General features: G+C 48.7%; 1 protein-coding gene across 1 annotated transcript in view; it reads right to left on the reverse strand.

Annotated features, from left to right (window-relative positions):
• Positions 1–22,554, reverse strand: part of evpla (envoplakin a) — a 71,678-nt gene that overhangs the window by 45,886 nt on the left and 3,238 nt on the right. Inside the window, exon 2 of the mRNA XM_048554839.2 lies at positions 142–229. Within this exon, the coding sequence (XP_048410796.2) occupies positions 142–229 (88 nt within the window). The remainder of the gene's footprint in view (positions 1–141; positions 230–22,554) is intronic.

Raw genomic sequence — 22,554 nt, forward strand, 5'->3', positions numbered from 1 at the left:
CCGGAGCAATTGTAAAGTGTCTGATATTGATAAAGCTCCTCCCTGTTCAGCCTGACCTACCCTCCCAGCCTTACCAGTTCTGTTCATAACCTGCACACCAAGCCCTTTCCCAGCGCTCACAGCTGAAGAAATCCTACTCACAGCTCGCAATTTTTCCTCTGTATCCAGAATATCCCTTTCCACCTGGTCGCCATTCTTCTGCATACGGGAAATCAGCACAGGCAACTCACTGAAATGGACAAGACATTGTCACACACAGAGAAAGGCAAAGATTACAGCTACTGTACATACAATCATCAACAGGTACAGCACAAGAGGCTATTTGGGCCATCATTCCTGTACCAGCTCTTCATGGTGAGAGTTATATAATCTTCGACTGTATTCATTGATCTGTCAATCTTCATGTCACAAATCAACCAGATGGCTTTCTGAAATTCACTGAGAGGGAATGCATTCCAGATCATTACAACTCACCTGGTTGCTCCTCAGAGATAGGAGGAACTGCAGATGCTGGAGAATCTGAGATAACAAGGTGTAGAGCTGGATGAACACAGCAGGCCAAGCAGCAACAGAGTAGCAGGAAAACTAATGTTTCGGGCCTAGACCCTTCTTCAGAACTGACCCTGCTCATCGTCGTCTCTCTCTCACATGCAGGTTACTTTAAATCCAGTCACCAGCAGTGACCCATCTGAACCCTGTTTCAAATTGTTACTCACTGACCGATCCTCACTCACTGACTGACCCTCATTCACTGACCGATCCTCACTCACTGACCGACCCTCACTCACTGACTGACCCTCACTCACTGACTGACCCTCATTCACTGACCGATCCTCACTCACTGACCGACCCTCACTCACTCACTGACCCTCACTCACTGACTGACCCTCATTCACTGACCGATCCTCACTCACTGACTGACCCTCACTCACTGACTGACCCTCATTCACTGACCGATCCTCACTCACTGACCGATCCTCACTCACTGACTGACCCTCACTCACTGACTGACCCTCACTCACTGACCGACCCTCACTCACTGACTGACCCTCTCTCACTGACCCACCCTCACTCACTGACTGACCCTCATTCACTGACTGACCCTCACTCACTGACCTCACTCACTCACTCACTGACCCTCACTCACTCACTGACCCTCACTCACTGACTGACTTTCACTCACTGACTGACCCTCACTCACTGACTGATCCTCACTCACTGACTGACCCTCACTCACTGACCGACCCTCACTCACTGACTTCACTCACTCACTGACTGACCCTCACTCACTCACTGACCCTCACTCACTGACTGACTTTCACTCACTGACTGACCCTCACTCACTGACTGACCCTCACTCACTGACTGATCCTCACTCACTGACTGACCCTCAGTCACTGACTAATCCTCACTCACTGACTGACCCTCACTCAATGACCGATCCTCATTCACTGACTGACCCTCACTCACTGACCTCACTCACTCACTGACCCTCACTCACTCACTGACTTTCACTCACTCACTGACCCTCACTCACTGACTGACCCTCACTCACTGACTGACTTTCACTCACTGACTGATCCTCACTCACTGACCGACCCTCACTCACTGACCGACCCTCCCTCACTGACTGACTTTCACTCACTGACCCTAACTCACTCACCGACCCTCACTCACTGACTGACCCTCACTCACTGACCGACCCTCACTCACTGACTGACCCTCACTCACTGACCGACGCTCACTCACTGACTGATCCTCACTCACTGACTGACCCTCAGTCACTGACTGACCCTCACTCACTCACTGACCCTCACTCACTCACTGACCCTCACTTACTGACCCTAACTCACTCACCGACCCTCACTCACTGACTGACCCTCACTCACTGACTGATCCTCACTCACTGACTGACCCTCACTCACTGACTGATCCTCACTCACTGACTGACCCTCACTCACTGACCGACCCTCACTCACTGACTGATCCTCACTCACTGACTGACCCTCAGTCACTGACTGATCCTCACTCACTGACTGACCCTCACTCAATGACCGATCCTCATTCACTGACTGACCCTCACTCACTGACCTCACTCACTCACTGACCCTCACTCACTCACTGACTTTCACTCACTCACTGACCCTCACTCACTGACTGACCCTCACTCACTGACTGACTTTCACTCACTGACTGACCCTCACTCACTGAATGACCCTCACTCACTGACTGACTTTCACTCACTGACTGACCCTCACTCACTGACTGACCCTCATTCACTGACCCTCACTCACTGACCGACCTTCACTCACTGACTGACCCTCACTCACTGACTGATCCTCACTCACTAACTGACCCTCACTCACTGACCCTCACTCACTGACCGACCCTCACTCACTGACTGACCCTCACTCACTGACTGACTTTCACTCACTGACCGACCCTCGCTCACTGACTGATCCTCATTCACTGACTGACTTTCACTCACTGACCAACCCTCACTCACTGACTGACCCTCATTCACTGACTGACCCTCACTCACTGACCCTAACTCACTCACCGACCCTCACTCACTGACTGACCCTCACTCACTGACTGATCCTCACTCACTGACTGACCCTCACTCACTGACCGACCCTCACTCACTGACTGACCCTCACTCACTGACTGACCCTCATTCACTCACTGACCCTCACTCACTCACTGACCCTCACTCACTGACTGACCCTCACTCACTGACCGACCCACACTCACTGACTGACCTTCACTCACTGACCGATCCTCACTCACTGACCGACCCTCACTCACTCACTGTCCCTCACTCACTGACTGACCCTCACTCACTCACTGACCATCACTGATCGACAAGTTGTCCCTCTGCCAATCTCCTGGAATTCCCTCCTTCACCACCTTGTGGATGTCCCTGGAGCACATGGCCTGCAGCGGGTTGTTGCTAAAATGAAGCCTAACCCATGCCCACCATGTTGTATGACTGTCCAGTCTGGCTGCTGCCATCATCTCTTTCCTGGTGGGACTTGGCCTCACATAGTGGAAAAAAAACCCACTTGGTAGCCATCAAAGCCCGTATCCCACTAACAAACAAACAATGCCAGCACTATGTAGTCTGCAACATTTTCCCAGAAATGGTATCGGAGCTGGGAAGCTCACTGTCCAAGTGGGTCCAGTTCAGGTCATGGAATGGCCCATTAAGGCCAATTAACAGAGGTCAACCAAACTTTTCCAATTGGCCTGTGCATTTTTTGTGATGTTGGGTACTCGGCCGAATGCCTGGAGGTGGCCTACCTGTGAGAGATAGCTGCAGGTCAGCATTCCAGGCAGGAGGCCAGGATGTCCCTGTGCAACCTGGAGGTAATCCCACTACAATGGCTGGTGTGGACACCCACCAATTGCATTTAAAGTTGGTGAGAGTTCACCTCAAGGAGCAAGTTCCTGCTCTCTGCCTTCCTGCAGCCCTTTCTGAGCTGACCACCTCCTCGCTCCGAGAGCTGTTGCCGGGTGATTGCGTTCTTCAGCCACTAACTGGTCAGTCTCGGGTCAAATATTATCAATTGTTTCTCACATGACGTGGGGTCACTGCCCATCTCTGACACTGTTGGCCATCCTGCCCACAAACCCAAAATCCTGCCCCCACTATATATACAGATAGGAATAGACCATTCAGCCCATCAAACCTGCTCCATAATTTATGATGATGCTGGATGATCAATCATTTCACACTACCCCCATTCGCCTCTTCTCATTAAGAGTTAAAAATGTATAAACCTCTACTTTAAACAAACTGAAAGACTGAGCTTCCACAGACCTCAGGGGGTAGAGAGTTCCAAAGAGTCACCCCCCCAAGTAAATTTAATTGCCTTCATCTCAGTCCCAAATGGCATTGCCCTTATTTTAAAATTGTGCTTCTACTCCTAGACTCCACAAACAGGGGGAATGTCTTACCAGCATTTCCCCTGTCTACACTATGAAGAATTTTGTAAGTTTCAATTTAACCACTTCTGACTCTAGAGATAACAGCGTGTGGAGCAAGAGGAACACAGCAGACCAGGCAGCATCAGGAGAGGAGGAAAGCTGACGTTTCGGTCAGGACCCTTCTTCAGAAAAGGGCCTCCGGAGGAAGGACAGCAACTTCTTCAAGGTGGGCATCCCTAGAAGAGGCTTCACAGTGGGGTTATAACTCACTCAGAGATAGTAAGAACTGCCGATGCTGGAGTCAGAGATAGCACAACCCATTTCTGAAGAAGGGTCCTGACCCAAAACGTCAACTTTCCTGCTCCTCTGATGCTGCCCGGCCTGCTGTGCTCCTCCAGCTCCACACCGTGTTATCTCTGACTCCAGCATCAGCAGTTCTTCCTACTTCTGACTCTAGAGCCCAGTTTGCCCTTTGTTAGGGTAGTCCCTGTATGACAATTGTATCTTCCTTGAGGCAAGGTGACCAAAACTGCACTCAGTACTCTAACTAGGTTCATATACAGTTGAAACCAGATTTCTCTACTCCTGTCCTCAAGGTCTCTTGCAATAAAAACTAACAATCCATCAGTCTTCCTTATAGCTTGCTGTATCTGTCAATTAGTATTACCTAACTTCAGTAAATTACTTACAAGGGGATTGACGTCTCTTTGTACCTGTACACTTCCCAGCCTCTCACCCCCAGATAAGATACCTCTGTTCCTACCAAAGTAGACAACCTCACATTTTCTCACGTTATATTCCACCTGTCATGTTCTTGTCCGTTCTGCCCAAATCCTGAAAACATTTTACACCTTCCTCTCACACACGTTCCTTCTCAGCTTTGGATCATCTGCAAATTTGGAAATGTTATATTTGGTCCCTGAATGTACATTTTGAATAGCTGGGTCCCAAGTGCTGATGCTTGAATTACTTCACTTACCACAGGTTGCCTACATAAGAATGACCCTTTAATCCCAGTCTCTGTTTTCTATCCATTAGCCAATCATTAATCCACACCAGTATTCTCTTCCTCAAACAACGGTCAATGTTATTTCGATTGTTAAATTTAAATCTGAGCTGGATGGATTTTTATTAACCAAGGGTATCAAGCGATATGGGCCCAAGGCAGGCAGGTGTCGCTTTCCTAGGGTGGGGGATTTCAACACTAATGGGGCATATGTTTAAATTGAGGGGAGAGAGATTTATAAAATACATGAGGGGTAGTTTTTTTTTGACACAGAGAGTAGGTCGTGTGTGGGATGAGCTTCCAGAGGAATTGTTGGATGCAGGTACAGTTACAATGTTTAAAAGACATTTGGATAAGTTCATGGATATGAAATGTTTGGAGGGATTTAGGCCAAGCGTAGGCAGATGGGACCAGTTTAGTTTGGGATTATGTTCAGCACAGAATGATTGGACCAAAGGGTCTGTTTCTGGTTTGTATGATTCTATATGGAGTTAGGCCACAAATCAGCCATAACCTTACTGAATGGTGGAGCAGGGTCAAGGGGCTGAATGGCCTACTTCAGTTCCTATGCTCCTAGTCCGTATTAAATCACTGTACAGGGTGTGAAGGAAATTGAAAGAAATTCCCATTAACTCATCTGACTTTGCAAGCTTTCTTGTCACCCCAGTCTGTTCAAATTACTCATCACAGCTCTGAAGCGTCTCTGATTTTTGTCCTATTGTCTGCCCAGTTAAGAATGTTGTCCTCACAGTAACCCCATTGCATTGCAGTCCCCTGTGGAACTCTCCCTCTCTCTCTTTCTCACTCTCAGCGTCAATTAATCCGCACTTAGTGATGTTCCCCATCATACCTCAATTCCTCAGCAACTCACCCTCGATTTCCCACATTGATCTGGGAATTAAAGCCGCCCCTTGATTAAAAGGAGAAAACGTGTATTAGCCCATTGCTAATTTGGATAATTGGAGTGGGGTTGAGAAATGGGAATAATGTCAGGGTGGTGGTCACTGAGGTGAAAGGGAATTGAATGACCCGTTCAGACCGAGAGTGGGTTGCAATGTGTATTGAGAATGCTGATGAACTGAAAGGCTCGTGCCTAGGTCTGGTATCATGTGTCTATTGGGCCTTCCCCAAGAAAAGGAAATTATCCCCCAATTCGCTTACAACAGCACTTTCAAAATTCCAAGCACCTAGGCTTTGGTCCTCCATTCACTGATGTGCTCAGGCACGACCTCAACTCCAGCTTTGATAACATCACCCTCAGCAAAATCAGTACTCCAGTCATTTCCCCACTCCCCCCCCACCCCCAACCCCAACATCTCCACTTCAGTAAATCCAAAGTTTAAAAAGATAAGGTGGATAACTGGTTCAAGCATTCACTGCTAAATCTGGCTGGAGCTTATAAAGCACTAGCAGTTCCTTGCTGCCTTCCATTCACACTGCTCATTACTCCAAACACAACCTCTAGATTTTCTCTGTGGTAAACAGTCTTTTCTATCATCTCCCCACTCCATCACCTCCTCTACCCCCTTGTCTCCAACCTTAAAGACAAGGACCTCATGAATTCCTTTGTCACTAAGATCAAACAGCTTTCTATTGATCAGCTTCTGATACTCAAAAACGGAAATTGCTGGAAATGCAGTTCTGAGGAACAGTCGCCCAGAACCTGAAACGTTAACTCTGATTTTCTCTTCACGGATGCCTACAGACCTGCTGAGCTGTTCCAGCAACTTCTGTTTTTGTTCCTGGTTTACAGCATCCGCAGTTCTTTCAGTTTTTAATTTATCTTCTGATAGTCACCCATCCTGCCCCTGTCCTAGTCCTGAATTCTCATCTTTCTCTTGTTTTTCTGTCTCTATCATTTCCCCTTTTCCCCCTGTCCAAGTTCATCTTGTTCTTGAGGCCCCCTGCTTCCACTCTCTCAACTGAAGCGTCAGTGATCACTTCTGATGGATAGATCATGTTGCTTCAAACATGCAGCGAGGGTACAGAACCAAGACAACACCGAACAGGGAGAGCACCACGATTCTGACAGCAGCTTAAAGCAGAACCATTGGAGTGAGCCCATTGGTCATTGACTGGGCTGAAGTGGGGGTGATGGGGTGACTGCTGTGTTCCTCCAGCTCTACACTGTGTTATCTGTGGGGTAAGTTGCTGTTGTACTCGGAGCCGCGTGCTACTGAGCTCTGACACAGTCCTCCTGCTGTGAGTTCACGCACTCGCCGGGGCTGGGCACCCAACGTTCGGAACTGGTCCGACTGGATCGGTGGGATTTCAACGTGCGGACGGGAAAATGCAGCCAAGCAGCATCGTGTTTCGGTAGCCACACCTCCCAGTCAGGCTCCTTGGTGACAGCCAGCGAGAATATGATTGGGAAAGGAAGGAATGCTGCTCGCTCAGTACTGAGGTGTGTCACCATTGAGACAGCAGCTACACGGGGCAGGGGCAGTGAGAGAGGAAGATGTGCATTTTTACAGCGCGTTACAGCCAATATAGTCTGCTTTGAAGTGTGCTCAGGGTTGTAAGGTGGGAGATGCAACAGCACAGTTTGCACAGAACCATCTCCTGTGAAGAATAACACGATAATGACATGATAATCTTCATAAATGATGTTGGGTGTGGAATAACCATTATCCCAGAAACAACTATCTTTACTGCTTTAGAATAATGCCATCAGATAACAGCGACACAAGAGGGAGAATGATACGTGTGAGTGATAATGGAAACTGCAGATGCTGGAGAATCCAAGATAACGAAATGTGAGGCTGGATGAACACAGCAGGCCCAGCAGCATCTCAGGAGCACAAAAGCTGACGTTTCGGGCCTAGACCCTTCATCAGAGAGGGGGATGGGGTGAGGGTTCTGGAATAAATAGGGAGAGAGGGGGAGGCAGACCGAAGATGGAGAGAAAAGAAGATAGGTGGAGAGGAGAGTATAGGTGGGGAGGTAGGGAGGGGAAGACGGACAGGTCAAGGAGGTGGGATGAGGTTAGTAGGTAGGAGATGGAGGTGCGGCTTGGGGTGGGAGGAAGGGATGGGTGAGAGGAAGAACATGTTATGGATGCAGAGACAGGTTGGACTGGTTTTGGGATGCAGTGGGTGGGGGGAAGAGCTGGGCTGGTTGTGTGGTGCAGTTGGTTGAGTTGACAAACTGGGCTGGTTTTGGGACGCGGTGGGGGAAGGGGAGATTTTGAAGCTGGTGAAGTGCAAATTGATACCATTGGGCTGCAGGGTTCCCAAGCTTGGGGACCTCTTTGCAGAACAGCTCCGCTTGGTTCACAATAAACAACTGCACCTCCAAGTCGTAAAAAATTTCAACTCCCCCTCCCATTCTTTAGATGACATGTACATCATGGGACTCCTGGAGTGCCACAATGATGCCACCCGAAGGTTGCAGGAACAGCAACTCATATTCCGCCTGGGAACCCTGCAGCCTAATGGTATCAATGTGGACTTCACCAGTTTCAAAATCTCCCCTTCCCCAACTGCATCCCTAAACCAGCCCAGTTCGTCCCCTCCCCCCACTGCACCACACAACCAGCCCAGCTCTTCCCCCCACCCACTGCATCCCAAAACCAGCCCAACCTGTCTCTGCCTCCCTAACCTGTTCTTCCTCTCACCCATCCCTTCCTCCCACCCCAAGCCGCACCTCCATCTCCTACCTACTAACCTCATCCCACCTCCTTGACCTGTCCGTCTTCCCTGGACTGACCTATCCCCTCCCTACCTCCCCATCTACATTCTCCTCTCCACCTATCTTCTTTTCTCTCCATCTTCGGTCCGCCTCCCCCTCTCTCCCTATTTATTCCAGAACCCTCACCCCATCCCCCTCTCTGATGAAGGGTCTAGGCCCAAAACGTCAGCTTTTGTGCCCCTGAGATGCTGCTGGGCCTGCTGTGTTCATCCAGCCTCACATTTCGTTATCAGGGAGAATGATATGTCAGTTTAATGTTTCTAACTAATTGATGATTCCAATTCTCTGACTGATCTCCCAACCTTCTATATATTTGAAGTCACCTTAAACACTGCAGGCTATGTTTTAGCTCACTGCAAGTTGTTAAGCCCAACCCCTTACCAGTCCTCTGTTTGCTGGCTCCCAGTAAAATGAGATCCACATTTGTAAATTCTTATTCTAGATTTGCTATCCCTCCATGGCCCGGCCTTCACTGTCCCTGTAATCCACTCCAGACCTACCGCCCTCTGAGGCATCTTGTATATCCTCGATTTTAATTCCTTGGCCCTGCCTTCTCTTGGGATTTCCCACCTGTTTTGGGAAGCGATAGCCTAGTGGTTTTATCGCTGGACTGTTAATCCAGAGACCCAGATGTTCTGGGGAGATAATGGGAACTGCAGATGCTGGAGAATCCAAGATAACAAAGTGTGAAGCTGGATGAACACAACAGGCCAAGCAGCATCTCAGGAGCACAAAAGCTGACGTTTCAGGCCTAGACCCTTCATCAGAGAAGGATCGAGGCCCGAAACGTCAGCTTTTGTGCTCCTGAGATGCTGCTTGGCCTGCTGTGTTCATCCAGCTCCACACTTTGTTATCTAATGTTCTGGGGTCCCTGGTTCGAATCCTGCCACGACAGATGGTGGAATTTGAATTCAATAAATGTCTGGGATTACTAATCTCATGATGAGTGTGAATCCATTGTCGACTGTTGGGAAAACCCACCTGGTTCACTAATGTCCTTCAGGGAAGGAAACTGCCATCTTTACCTAGTTTGGCCTACATGTGACTCCAGACCCACAGGAATGTGGTTAACTCTCAACTGACCTCTGGGCAATTAGGGATAGGCAATAAATGCTGCCTGACCAGAGATGCCCTTGAATGAATAAAAACAAAATTCTCTCTCCCCTTTAAAAACCCAGCTCTTAATCCCCTTTTGGCCCTCAGTGAGGAAATCAAGAGTTATGTGGACAACATAGGAAAATGGACTCAAGGATTATCAGTTCAACCACGATATTATTGAATGACAGAGCAGTTTTGTAGTCTATTCCTGCTCCAATGTCTGGTGGTGTAATGTCATCTCTGGCTCAGCATCATTCATTGTTTGGTAATGCTCCAGTCAAACACTGCATCGTGTGCCCTTACACTAAACCAGTGCTATGTAAATGTACTTTTGTGTTGTTATTGCTATTGCATTATCTGAAAGAAGGCACAAGTGGAACCTGATTCTCTGTACTTACCCAATCAAACCGGTCACTTTAAATGCCTCAATCAGATTAGCCCATCAAGCTCCTGAACTCACTACAAGTGTTTCAGACTGTCCACAAAATCCAATAAAAACTGAAAGAACTGCGGATGCTGTAAATCAGGAACAAAAACTAAGTTGCTGGAAAAGCTCAGCAGGTCTGGCAGAAAGGTGACTCCGGTGACTATTTCTCAGAGCAGATAGGAGCTGATGGACGGGTGGTTAAGGAAGGGGCGACACCCCAGTCTCGGCGGGGGGAGATTAGGGAAGGAGGACCCAAAACGTTAACTCTGATTTTCTCGTCATAGATGCTGCTAGACTTGCTGACCTTTTCCAACAACTCTGTTTCTGTCCCTCAGACTTCAATCCCTGATTGCATTCTGGCCCATTGCACTAACTTCTCTCACAATGTGGCTGTTTTCATCTGGATCTTTCAGGTGAAGAAAATTCTTGCGCAGCGAGCTCCCACAGGGCCATCTGTTGTGTTTAGTGTTGGCCAAGTCCTCGGTTTAATGACGCACCAGAAAGAGAACACGTCTATAGCATTCCCTCAGTGCTGGAATTTCAGCCTGGCTTTGACTCTTGAGCCTCTGGAGTGGATCTTGAGAAACATTTTAACACAGAGGAGAGGGCACTAGGCCAACACAGTGTTTCCCAAATATTTTCCCACTGTCTTGAGGCTTAAAGCTTCAGAAACACTGCTCGATGAGCAGTGGGGGAGGGGCCATTAGCCTACAGACTCCAACTTTAAAAGGGATCTGATAATCCTCATCTTCACTTTCCAGCCTTTCCCCCAAGGACCCCCAGTTCCCTCACGGATTAAACATCTGTCCATCTCAGACGTGAATTTACTGAATGACCCAGCCTTGACTGTTCTCTGGAATTCCACAGATTCGCTCCCCTCTAAGAGAACAAATTCCTTCTCAAATCTGTCTTAGATGAATGACAATTAGTTCTGACATTACACCCTCTGGTCCTAGACCCTACCACAAGGGGAAACTACCTTTCAACGTCTCTCCTGACAAATCCTGCCAAGAATTTTGTATCTGAAGCAGGGTGCGTGTGGGGCGGGGGGGCAACAGATTGGTCCTTGCTGCCTGGGTGATTGTGATCCTCAAGCTTCAGCTCACAATACGGCCTGGAGCCCTTGGAAGCCCTGCACTGGCTGAGACTTTCTAATCCCAGTCACAGACACCAACACTGACGAAGGAATGGCCACTGGTTCTGCAGAATCCAAATAAAAGCCCTGCATTTTCTGTGGCAAATCCAGTAAAGTCCAGTTTGGTGGTCACAGTGTAAAAATCAAGTCTCTGCAATAAAGAGCCACAGCAATGAAAGAAAACCACAGGCTGGAGTTGAGGATCGGACTGGCACGCGACTGATGAAGAGTCCCTGAATTTCAAATATTAACTGTTTTACTCTGTCCACAGACACCGCTGCTATTCTCCAGCATTCTCCGTGTTTGATTCAGATTTCCAGCATCCACAGGGCCTTGCTTTTATTTTGTGAGATGACAGACACTGTGTGTGGTCTCCTCTGGGGCTGACAGTGGCTGATAATGTCAACATCAAGTTAAAGATCAAACCCCACAGCAAACACATATTATAGCGGGTACATCACTTCAGGGGCAAGGGTGGGTCAGTGCTGAGGGACGGTCAGTGCTGAGGGTGGGTCAGTGCTGAGGGTGGGTCAGTGCTGAGGGAGGGTCAGTGCTGAGGGTGGGTCAGTGCTGAGGGAGGGTCAGTGCTGAGAGAGGATCAGTGCTGAGGGTGGGTCAGTGCTGAGGGTGGGTCAGTGCTGAGGGAGGGTCAGTGCTGAGGGTGGGTCAGTGCTGAGGGATGGTCAGTGCTGAGGGTGGGTCAGTGCTGAGGGTGGGTCAGTGCTGAGGGAGGGTCATGCTGAGGGAGGGTCAGTGCTGAGGGTGGGTCAATGCTGAGGGAGGGTCAGTGCTGAGGGAGGGTCAATGCTGAGGGAGGGTCAGTGCTGAGGGAGGGTCAGTGCTGAGGGTGGGTCAATGCTGAGGGAGAGTCAGCGCTGAGGGAGGGTCAGTGCTGAGGGTGGGTCAGTGCTGTGGGATGGTCAGTGCTGAGGGTGGGTCAGTGCTGAGGGAGGGTCATGCTGAGGGAGGGTCAGTGCTGAGGGTGGGTCAATGCTGAGGGAGGGTCAGTGCTGAGGGAGGGTCAATGCTGAGGGAGGGTCAGTGCTGAGGGAGGGTCAATGCTGAGGGAGGGTCAGTGCTGAGGGAGGGTCAGTGCTGAGGGTGGGTCAATGCTGAGGGAGAGTCAGCGCTGAGGGAGGGTCAGTGCTGAGGGTGGGTCAGTGCTGTGGGATGGTCAGTGCTGAGGGTGGGTCAGTGCTGAGGGAGGGTCATGCTGAGGGAGGGTCAGTGCTGAGGGTGGGTCAATGCTGAGGGAGAGTCAGCGCTGAGGGAGGGTCAGTGATGAGGGAGGGTCAGTGCTGAGGGTGGGTCACGACTGAGGGAGGGTCAGTGCTGAGGGACTGCCACACTGTCGGAGGGTCAGTGCTGAGGGAATGTGGCACTGTCGGACGGTCAGTGCTGAGGGAGTGGGCACTGTCGGACGGTCAGTGCTGAGGGAGTGGGCACTGTCGGAGGGTCAGTGCTGTGGGAGTGCTGCTGTGTCAGATCTTTTAGTTAAGCATCCTCGGCCTCAGCTGGATGTGAAAAATTAATTCCCTGTTCTAGAAGATTGGGGGTGTGCCCATTCCCCATTAACTTCACAATTTTGGCCTACTTGTGACTCAAGACCCACACAGCTCACTCTAACAGCCCCTGAAATGGATGATTACAACATTCAGTTCAAGGGAAAACCAGGAGGGGCATCGAATACTGGGCTTTACGAAAAATACCCACATTCCACTAATGAATACACAGTGCTAGAGCATTAAAAAAGGAGAGTAGCTGGTTCTTATGACAGTGCTGTGTGTGGGACCCTGCTGTGACCTGATACAAGAATGGCTGTACTTCTATAGGACTATTATTGGCTGTAAAGCACTTTGAGATGTCCTGGTGTTTCGAAGCATCACTTCATAAATGCACATCTTTCTTGCTTTGTCTTCAAAAGTGACATTCACAAGAGTATTGGATGGTTATTTGGATCGAAATGATGTGCGAGGATATGGTGGACAGGCAGGAGATTGGCCTAGTTAATAGACTTGGTCCAGACATGGTGGGCTGATTGCCTCTCCTGCACTGTAACTATTCTGTGATTCTGTGGTGGTTCTGTTGATACTTATCCACCATCCCAATGAACTAGAATCACTGGAACAAATGATCTTGCCATATTTATTTCCATTGCCCAACAGCGCTGTTTGTGGGATCTTGCTGTGTGCACATTTGCTGTGGGCGTTTCCTACAGGGAGACAGTGACGGAACCTCAGCGGTTTTAGAGTGCCCTTGGAATGTTACAGAGGACACAGGATGAATCAATGTGTTGCTCTAACAAGTGACCTCTGACCAGTCCCTCAGACTGAACGGGAATTCTTTGTCACAGTGACGGTGAAAGGGGAAGTCTGTTTCAAACTGCAGTGACATTCTCACAGCTCACTTATCCTGCCTTTCAACCATCCTGAACACATGATGTTCTGGCTATCACTGCGGCTGGCTCCTAACTACCCAACACTGTGTGGGCCTAACCTCCAGGATTACACCTGGCTCCTGTTAATGTATCCTCCTGTGAGAGGGACTGGAATGAAGGACACAGTTTACTCATTCACAATGGAGGTAGAACAGTATAGCACAGGAACAGTCTCCTCAGCCCACAATGTGGAGAATGTTTCCTCACTCAGACGGTTTTGAGTCTTTGGGATGCTGTTCTCCAATGGCTATTGAAGGCAGGGCTGATGATTATTTTTCAGATTGAGTAATATAGATCCTCGGTCCATCAGGTGGCATTGAAGACGATCAGGCTGGGCATGGGACAGAGTGCCGTTGAGGTCACAATTAAACCAGCCGTGGACTTATTGAATGTAGAGCAGGTTCAAGGTGATAAATGGGTCTCTCTCTCCTAATTCCCCCGTTCAATGCTCCATTGTAAACATGATTGATACACCTTGTAAATTATAAAGGCCAACCTCCAAAAGGAAGGAACTCTATCCATGATGTTAACACATACTCACCAGGAACAAATGTTCCCCTGTGCCTCCCTGAGGGAAACTGCTCTGTGGCCTCCAACATAAATCAAGCTGTGTCTTACCCCGAACAGAGAAGATTAAGAAATGACCTACTGGAGGTGTTGGGAATGAATGAAACAGTTGAGGTGGATAAACAAAAGGTATTTCCTCCACAGGAGCACATGATTAAATTCAGGTTAGGTCACATAGTTCGGGGCGATGTCACTTTGTACAAAGGACTGCGGGAGCTGTCTCCCTTAAAAGAGCTGTCGAGGATCAACGAAAAGTTTAAATTTGAATCTTTTTCTGTGTGGGTGAGGGTATTACCAGGTGGCTAAAAGGGACAGATTGGCCAGGAATTTACCGCATGAAAGAAAGGACTTGAGGGTTCAATTGGCTCTTCTGGCATTTAGACGTTTTGGGGCTAGTGAGACCACTGTTTGAAATCTAACAGGATATCGGGCCTAGAGCTGTGAGTTCCACTGGAACAACAGCATTTGTCTATTCTCATCCCACTGTCTGAATCCACGTTAATAACCGTGCGATTTCCTGGAGGAGGCCACGTGTGGTTCACCCACAGGACTTTCGCTGTTTTCCTCCTTTGCCTGGAAGGGAAGATCTGTGAGGATTTGTCTTAATGACTGAGCTAATACTGCTCAGTGGGAGTTCTGGTGGATAAGGATTTTGCCAGTGTGTTAGGTACAGGTAGTTATAAACTCACACGGCTTCTGGAATTAGCCAATCACAGCGGGTAGCACTGGCACACTGATACAGAAAGTCACTTGGCCAAGTGCCTGTCCCAGCACATGTCTGATACCTCAGCAACCTGCAGAGGGACAGCCACACAGTTGGAGGTGCCTGCTGTTGGGTGCCAATGTTAGACCAAGTCAGGTGAAAGTAACACACCCTGCTGGGTTACTTGAAAGCGAGCAGCAGTGTCATGGACAAGTTTCACAAACTGTCATCACACTGTTGTTTCTGTGGAGTTTGCTGTACACGGATTGGCTCCTGCAGTACCCAATTCACAACTGCGACTGCACCTCAAATGTATTGAAATGCATTTGGAGATGTCCCGGGATTGTGAAAGGTTCAATATGAAAGCCAGTCCTCCCTCCAAAAGATCTCAGCTGGGACACAGATGGGGTGTGACAATCAGTCTCATCGCTCGAAGCTAGGGAGAGGAGTAAAGAGAAACCAGGTTCCTGGTCTTGATCAGTACCTAGTGTGTGTCTGCATGTGAGGGCCACAGCAGTAGATAGGCCCATCTCAGACACCATGTAGAGCCCTGTGTGACAACAATTTCTGACAGATGACTGCCCCAGTGAGGAGCCCACAGATATCTCCCTCAGGAACTTCAACAGAGAGGACTTCGAAACAATCCACTGCCCTTTAAATAAAAAGGGCAGATTTCCTCTGGTGAAAAAAACACAGGAGAATGGGAAAGACCGTTGCAGTTCCAGGGGCTAGCCTCGGCTTATCCTGTGGGATAGCGTACCACTCAGTGAGTGAGCTGGTGGTGCAGCGGTAATATCACTGAACTCACTATCCAGAAGACCTTGGGGGAAATGGGTTTGAAACCATTTAATTAAGAGACATGGAATTAAAAACTAGTCTCAATGATAGTGGACGTGAGGAGTGTTAGATCAACCATGATCCTATTGAATGGTGGACCAGGCTCAAGGGGCCGAATGGCCTACTCCTGCTTCCATTTCTAGTGATGATGATCATTAAATTATCATTGATTGTTGTGAAGACATATTTGGTTTATTTAATCTCTTTAACGAAGGAAATCTGTGATCCTTACCCAGTCTGATTGACATGTGACTGTAAGCTCATAATTTAAAAATAAGGGGTATGCATTTTTCTAATTCATTAACAGGATGAGGCCATCGCTGGCTAGGCCACATTTAATGCCCATCCCTAATTGCCTAGAGGGCAGTTAAGAGTCAACCACATCACTGTGGGCCTGGAGTCACATGTAACCAAACCAGGTTAAGATGGCATTTAACCCTACTACATTGGTGAGTCCAAGCAGAGGCTCGCAGACCACTTTGTAGAACATCTGCGCTCGATTCATGACAAACGACAACACCTTCCAGTCGCCAACCATTTTAACTGCCCCTCCCACTCCCTGTGTGACATGTCCATCCTGGGCATCCTCCAAGTGTCACAACGACACAACCCGGAAGCTCCAGCAGCAGCGCCCCATATTCTACTTCGGGAGCCTACAATGGCCTAAACTTGGATTTCACCGGTTTCAAAATCTCTCCACCCCTGGTCTCATCCCATGACCAACCATCCCTCCCATCCCCAACTCCTTGACCTGACACAACCTGTCCATCTTCTCTCCCACCTATCCGCTCCTCCCACCTCACTGACCAATCCCCACCATTGTCTATCTCCATCCACCTGTCACCATCCCACCTACCTTCCCCACCCCCCCACCCATCCTCCCTCTATTTACTTCCCAGCTCCCTTCCCCCTCCCCCATTTCTGTAGAAGGTCCTGACCTGAAACATCAGCTTTCCTGCTCCTCTGATGCTGCCTGGCCTGCTGTGTTCATCCAGCTCCAAGCTATGTTATCTCTGACTCCAGCATCAGCAGCTCTTACTATCTCAAACATGACAAATTTCCCTCTTTAAAGGATACTTGTGTATTTACAACAATTGATGATCATTGTCATCGAGATGAGTTTTGTCTTCCAGTTATAAATTAATTTAATTTTCTTCAGGTGCTGTTGTGTAGCCTGTGCTTATGTCCTCAATGTATACATGTGGGAACAGCAGCATTTCATTAGTAGCTGCTCAGTCCCCAGAACCCACAGGCCATGCAATAGACTGTGGGGTTCATTATCATTACCTACTCATGAGATCAATCAGTCCCCAACCATATCCCCTGCTACAGAGATAGCAGGAACTGCCGATGCCAGAGAATCTGAGATAACAAAGTGTAGATAACAGTGTGGGGCTGGATGAACACAGCAGGCCAGGCAGCATCTTAGGAGCATAAAAGCTGATGTTTCAGGCCTATCTTGGATTCTCCAGCATCTGCAGTTCTCATTATCTCTGATAACAAGGTGTAGAGCTGGACGAACACAGCAGGCCAAGCAGCATCAGAGGAGCAAGAAGACTGACATTTCTGGACATTTCTGAAGAAGGGTCTAGGCCGAAAACGTCAGCCTTCCTGCTCCTCTGATGCTGCTTGGCCTGCTGTGTTCATCCAGCTCTACACCTCGTTATCTCTGGACCTCTTTTTTTCCCAGGTTTGAATTACAGTACCAGCTGAGTTAGCTGATTCTTGACTGGGCTGCAATAGAGTTGCTGCAGTTGGCCTCAGTTCCCTTGGATTGTGAAGTCGGGAAGGGATTGCCATTTTGTGACCATTATCAATTGTGAGCATGTTGTGAGCAGCTGTCACGTACAGGCGGAGCTGTAACGGCTATCAATGTTGAATAGCTAGTCAACACACTTTGGTCAGACTTGGGAATTATGGTTACCTGGGCAACTGTATGAGGGTGATTTGATCCCGTGGGACTTTGCCGAAGAAATGATTTGTGCCTTGAGAAGCAGTGAGGAGCACAAGAGGAGGTGGGATTTATAATGGGGGGAGAAATCACTCCCAGGGTAAGGCTTCTACATATGCTGGCTACTGACATGGAGAAACTCGTGATTATTAAATATTATTTATTGCTGCTTACTTTGTGAAACCTTTATGATGTTTGCTCTGTGGCAGTGGTCCAGCACCTTCAGATTAAAGTGATTCTATCAAAAGGTGATGTTTACTATGGAAATGATTGTACTCATTAAACCCTGGGAGTCCCCACCTACAGCAAACAGCGATTCTGAACTGACTAACCCTCTCTGCTGGTAACGCACCACAAACTGGTGGGGTCTGTCCCACCGCTCCGATAACACCCTCTCCAGATAGCACCCAGTCTGACTCGCCTGTGATAATTACAGTTAATAACGCTGATCATTCTATTCCATCAGAGGAATGGGGTGTAGACTTCACATTGCATTTGTCCCACCCTGAATTCTTGGCATTCTTGCCTGCCCTTTCAAAGTCAGGTGATTGCAGTCACCTGTAAATATTGATGAAATAAAACAATGTTAAAAGTGGAACATTGGAAGAAACATTAAGATATAGAAACTAGACTAGGACTTTCAGCCCCTTGAGTGTGCTTCTGCCATTCAATCGGATCATGGCTGATCCGACATTCCTCATGTCCACTTTCCTGCCCTTTCCCCATTACTGTAGATTCTGGGACTGATCAAGAATCTCCCTACCTCATCTTTAAGTATACCCAAGGCTCAGGCCCCATTACTCTCTGCAGCAAAGAGTCCCAGAGAGGGATAAGGGTCAAATACTGGCAAATGGGACTAGGTTTATTTAGGATATCTGGTAGGCATGGACGAGTTGGACCGAAGGGTCTGTTTCCGTGCTGTGCAGCTCCACGACTCAGCCATCTGAGAGAAAAAATTCTTCCTCATTTCAGTCTTAAATTGGTGCCCCTTTATCCTGAGACTAGGCCCTCTGGTCCTAGGCTCTCCCGTGAGGGGAACATCCTCTCAGTATACATCCGGTCAAGGCCTTCAAAGAGATTACCTCTCATTCTTCTAAACTCTGATGAGTGAAGTCCTGGCCTGTTTAGCCTTTGCTCATAAAGACAATACTGCCCATGCCAGGGACCATTCTAGTGAATCTTCTCTGAACTTCCTCCAATGAAGTGACACCTTTTTTTAAATAAAGGGACCAAACCTACCTCAATATTTCTTTCATAGTCCCACCAGCACCTGGTACAGTTGCAGTGAGATTTCCCTACTTTTATACTCCAAACCCCTTGTAATAGGAGCCAACATCCCAATAGCCTTCATGATAACCTGCTACACATGTGTGCTAGCTTTCTGTGTTTCATGTACTAGTACCCCCAAGTCCCTTTCTGATGCAGCTCTGCAGACTTTCTCCATTTAAATAATTCTGTGCTTTTGTTCTCCCTTACAAAATAAACAACTTCGCATTTTCCTACGTTATATTCCATTTGACAACGTCTTGCCCACTCACTTACCAATACCTCTCCAAAAACTATATCCCTCTTGCAACGTGCCTTTCTACCTATTTCTGTGTCATCTGCAACTTTGACTACTGTACATTTGCTTCCTTCCTCCAAGTCTTTAACATGTATTGCTAACAACAACGGCCCTCGCACTGATCCCAGTTCAACCCCATTGGTCACAGATCGCCAACCTTAAAAAGAGCCCCTTATCCCCACACTGTTTCCTATCCCTCAGCTAATTGCTGGGAATACTTTTGAAAAGAAGTAATTTCTCACCCACGGGAAATCTATTGGCCAGCATTTGGGGAACAAGCTGAGGATGTGAAAGGTGCTATCTAAATGTAAGTTCCATCTAACCATGAAAGTGCCTCAGATTTTCCCCTGAAACATGCCATTAATATTTTTTTCGGTGAACCCTCTGGTGGTTCCTTGTACATTGTATTGTTCAGTGCTCCCTGGCACTTTTAGTAGGAATCAAAATGGTAAATGGACAAGTTGGTGCCTTGTTGGAAGAGTACATCCATCTCTAAACGAACCTCCCCTCCCAGTCCGGCTCAGTCATAGACCAGAGAATCCCTACAGTGTGGAAACAGGCCATTCAGCCCAACAAGTCCACCCAGAACCATTCCCATACATTTTCCCAAGTCTAACCCACCTAACCTAACCTATATATCCCTGGGCACTACAGCATGGCCAATCCACCCAAACCTGCACACCTTTGGACTATGGGAGGAAACTGGAACACCCGGAAGAAACCTGCACAGACACAGGGAGAATGTGCAAACTCCACACAGACAGTCACCCGAGGGTGTAATCGAGCCCGGGTCCCTGGTGATATGAGGCAGCAGTGCTAACCACTGAGCCGCTATTAGATGGTTAGATGGAGCTTACATTTATATAGCACCTTGTACATCCTCAGCTTGTTGCCAAGTGCTTCAGACAATGTATTTTTTATCAAGTACTCTTGCAGTTTTAATGTGGCAGATTCTTCAATCACGTTAATACCCCCTGAACAGCAAATCAGGTGAAACATGCATCTGGAACAACATCTATTGAGAAAGAAACTCCCCTTGTTTCTCTTCAAATTGTTCCCTAGGAGTATTTCCAGCCAGCTGAACAGACAGACAAGAGGGTCTTGGGCTGGGGAAGTAGGCCTTTGAGTGCAGCAAAGATACGTTCACCCTGAGTTACCTACTAGAGATCTTATAGGGACCTTGGATCATTGACCAGTCTGACAATGGGATTACAACACAGACTAAGCCAGGTTGTATTGATGAAAGACCTTGTCATTATACAGCATTCCTGCAAACTTAAACCCAAGGAGCTTTATGACCAATGAAGGAAAGTCATTCAGGAAAGACAGGAAACTCGGCAGACAACTTCTGCACAGCAGGATCCCAGAATCTGCAAGGCACAGACCAGACCACCTGTGAGGGTACAGTAGTGGGAGAAACTCTCTGCTATTCTTTGAGTTGTGCACCTTGATCATAAACACTGACCTGAGAAAGCAGTAGGGTTTCTGTTTAATACCTCACATGAAAGGGGGTATGTCAGGCAGAGCAGCACTCCCTCAGCGCTGCAATAGAACATTAGCCTGAAATGGCAGCCTCTCATCCAGCGGCAAATAGTGTTCTGACTGAGCCAAGATGCACAAAATAGTAATCGGTAATTTATTCAGCTACCAGCTATGACTGAGCAATATAACAAAGTGTGGGGCTGGATGAACACAGCAGGCCAAGCAGCATCTCAGCAGCACAAAAGCTGACGTTTCGGGCCTAGACCCTTCATCAGAAAAGGGATATGGGGAGAGGATTCTGAAATAAATAGGGAGAGAAGGGGAGGTGGACCTAAGATGGAGAGAAAAGAAGATAGGTGGAGGGGAGAGTATGGGTGGGGATGTAGGGAGGGGATAAGTCAGTCCGGGGAGGACGGATAGGTCAAGGGGGCGGGATGAGGTTAGTAGGTAGGAAATGGAGGTGCGGCTTGAGGTGGGAGGAGGGGATAGGTGAGAGGAAGAACAGGTTAGGGAGGCAGGGAGGAGCTGGGCTGGTTTTGGGATGCAGTGGAGGGAGGGGACGAACTGGGCTGGTTTTGGGATGCAGTGGAGGGAGGGGACGAACTGGGCTGGTTTTGGGATGCGGTGGGGGAAGGGGAGATTTTGAAGCTGGTGAAATCCGCATTGATACCATTGGGCTGCAGGGTTCCCAAGCAGAATATGAGTTGCTGTTCCCGCAGCCTTCGGGTGGCATCATTGTGGTACTGCAGGAGGCCCATGATGGACATGTCATCTAAAGAATGGGAGGAGGAGTTAAAATGGTTCGCGGCTGGGAGGTGCAGTTGTTTATTGCGAACCGAGCGGAGGTGTTCTGCAAAGCAGTCGCCAAGCCTCCACTTGGTTTCCCCAATGTAGAGGAAGCCACACCGGGTAAAATGGATGCAGTATACCACATTGGCAGATGTGCAGGTGAACATCGGCTTGATGTGGAAAGTCATCTTGGGGCCTGGGATGGGGGTGAGGGTGGAGGTGTGGGGGCAAGTGTAGCATTTCCTGCGGTTGCAGGGGAAGGTGCCGGGAGTGGTGGGGTTGGAGGGGAGTGTGGAGCGGACAAGGGAGTCACGGAGAGAGTGGTCTCTCCGGAAGGCAGACAAGGGTGGGGAGGGAAAAATGTCTTTAGTGGTGGGGTCAGATTGTAAATGGCGGAAGTGTCGGAGGATGATGTGTTGTACCCGGAGGTTGGTGGGTGGTATGTGAGGACGAGGGGGAGTCTCTTTTGGCGGTTATTGCGAGGGCGGGGTGTGAGAGATGAGGTGCGGGAAATGTGGGAGACACGGTCGAGGGCATTTGCACATCATCCCTCACACCCCGCCCTCGCAATAACAGCCCCAAGAGGACCCCCTCGTTCTCACATACCACCCCACCAACCTCCGGATACAACGCATCATCCTCCGACACTTCCGCCGTCTACAATCCGACCCCACCACTAAAGACATTTTTCCCACCCCACCCTTGTCTGCCTTCCGGAGAGACCACTCTCTCCGTGACTCCCTTGTTCGCTCCACACTGCCCTCCAACCCCACCACACCCGGCACCTTCCCCTGCAACCGCAGGAAATGCTACACTTGTCCCCACACCTCCTCCCTCACCCCTATCCCAGGCCCCAAGATGACTTTCCATATTAAACAGAGGTTCACCTGCACATCTGCCAATGTGGTATACTGTATCCACTGTACCCGGTGTGGCTT

The sequence above is a fragment of the Stegostoma tigrinum genome, chromosome 22 (genome assembly GCF_030684315.1).
Source record: "Stegostoma tigrinum isolate sSteTig4 chromosome 22, sSteTig4.hap1, whole genome shotgun sequence".
Taxonomy (NCBI): Eukaryota; Metazoa; Chordata; class Chondrichthyes; order Orectolobiformes; family Stegostomatidae; genus Stegostoma; species Stegostoma tigrinum.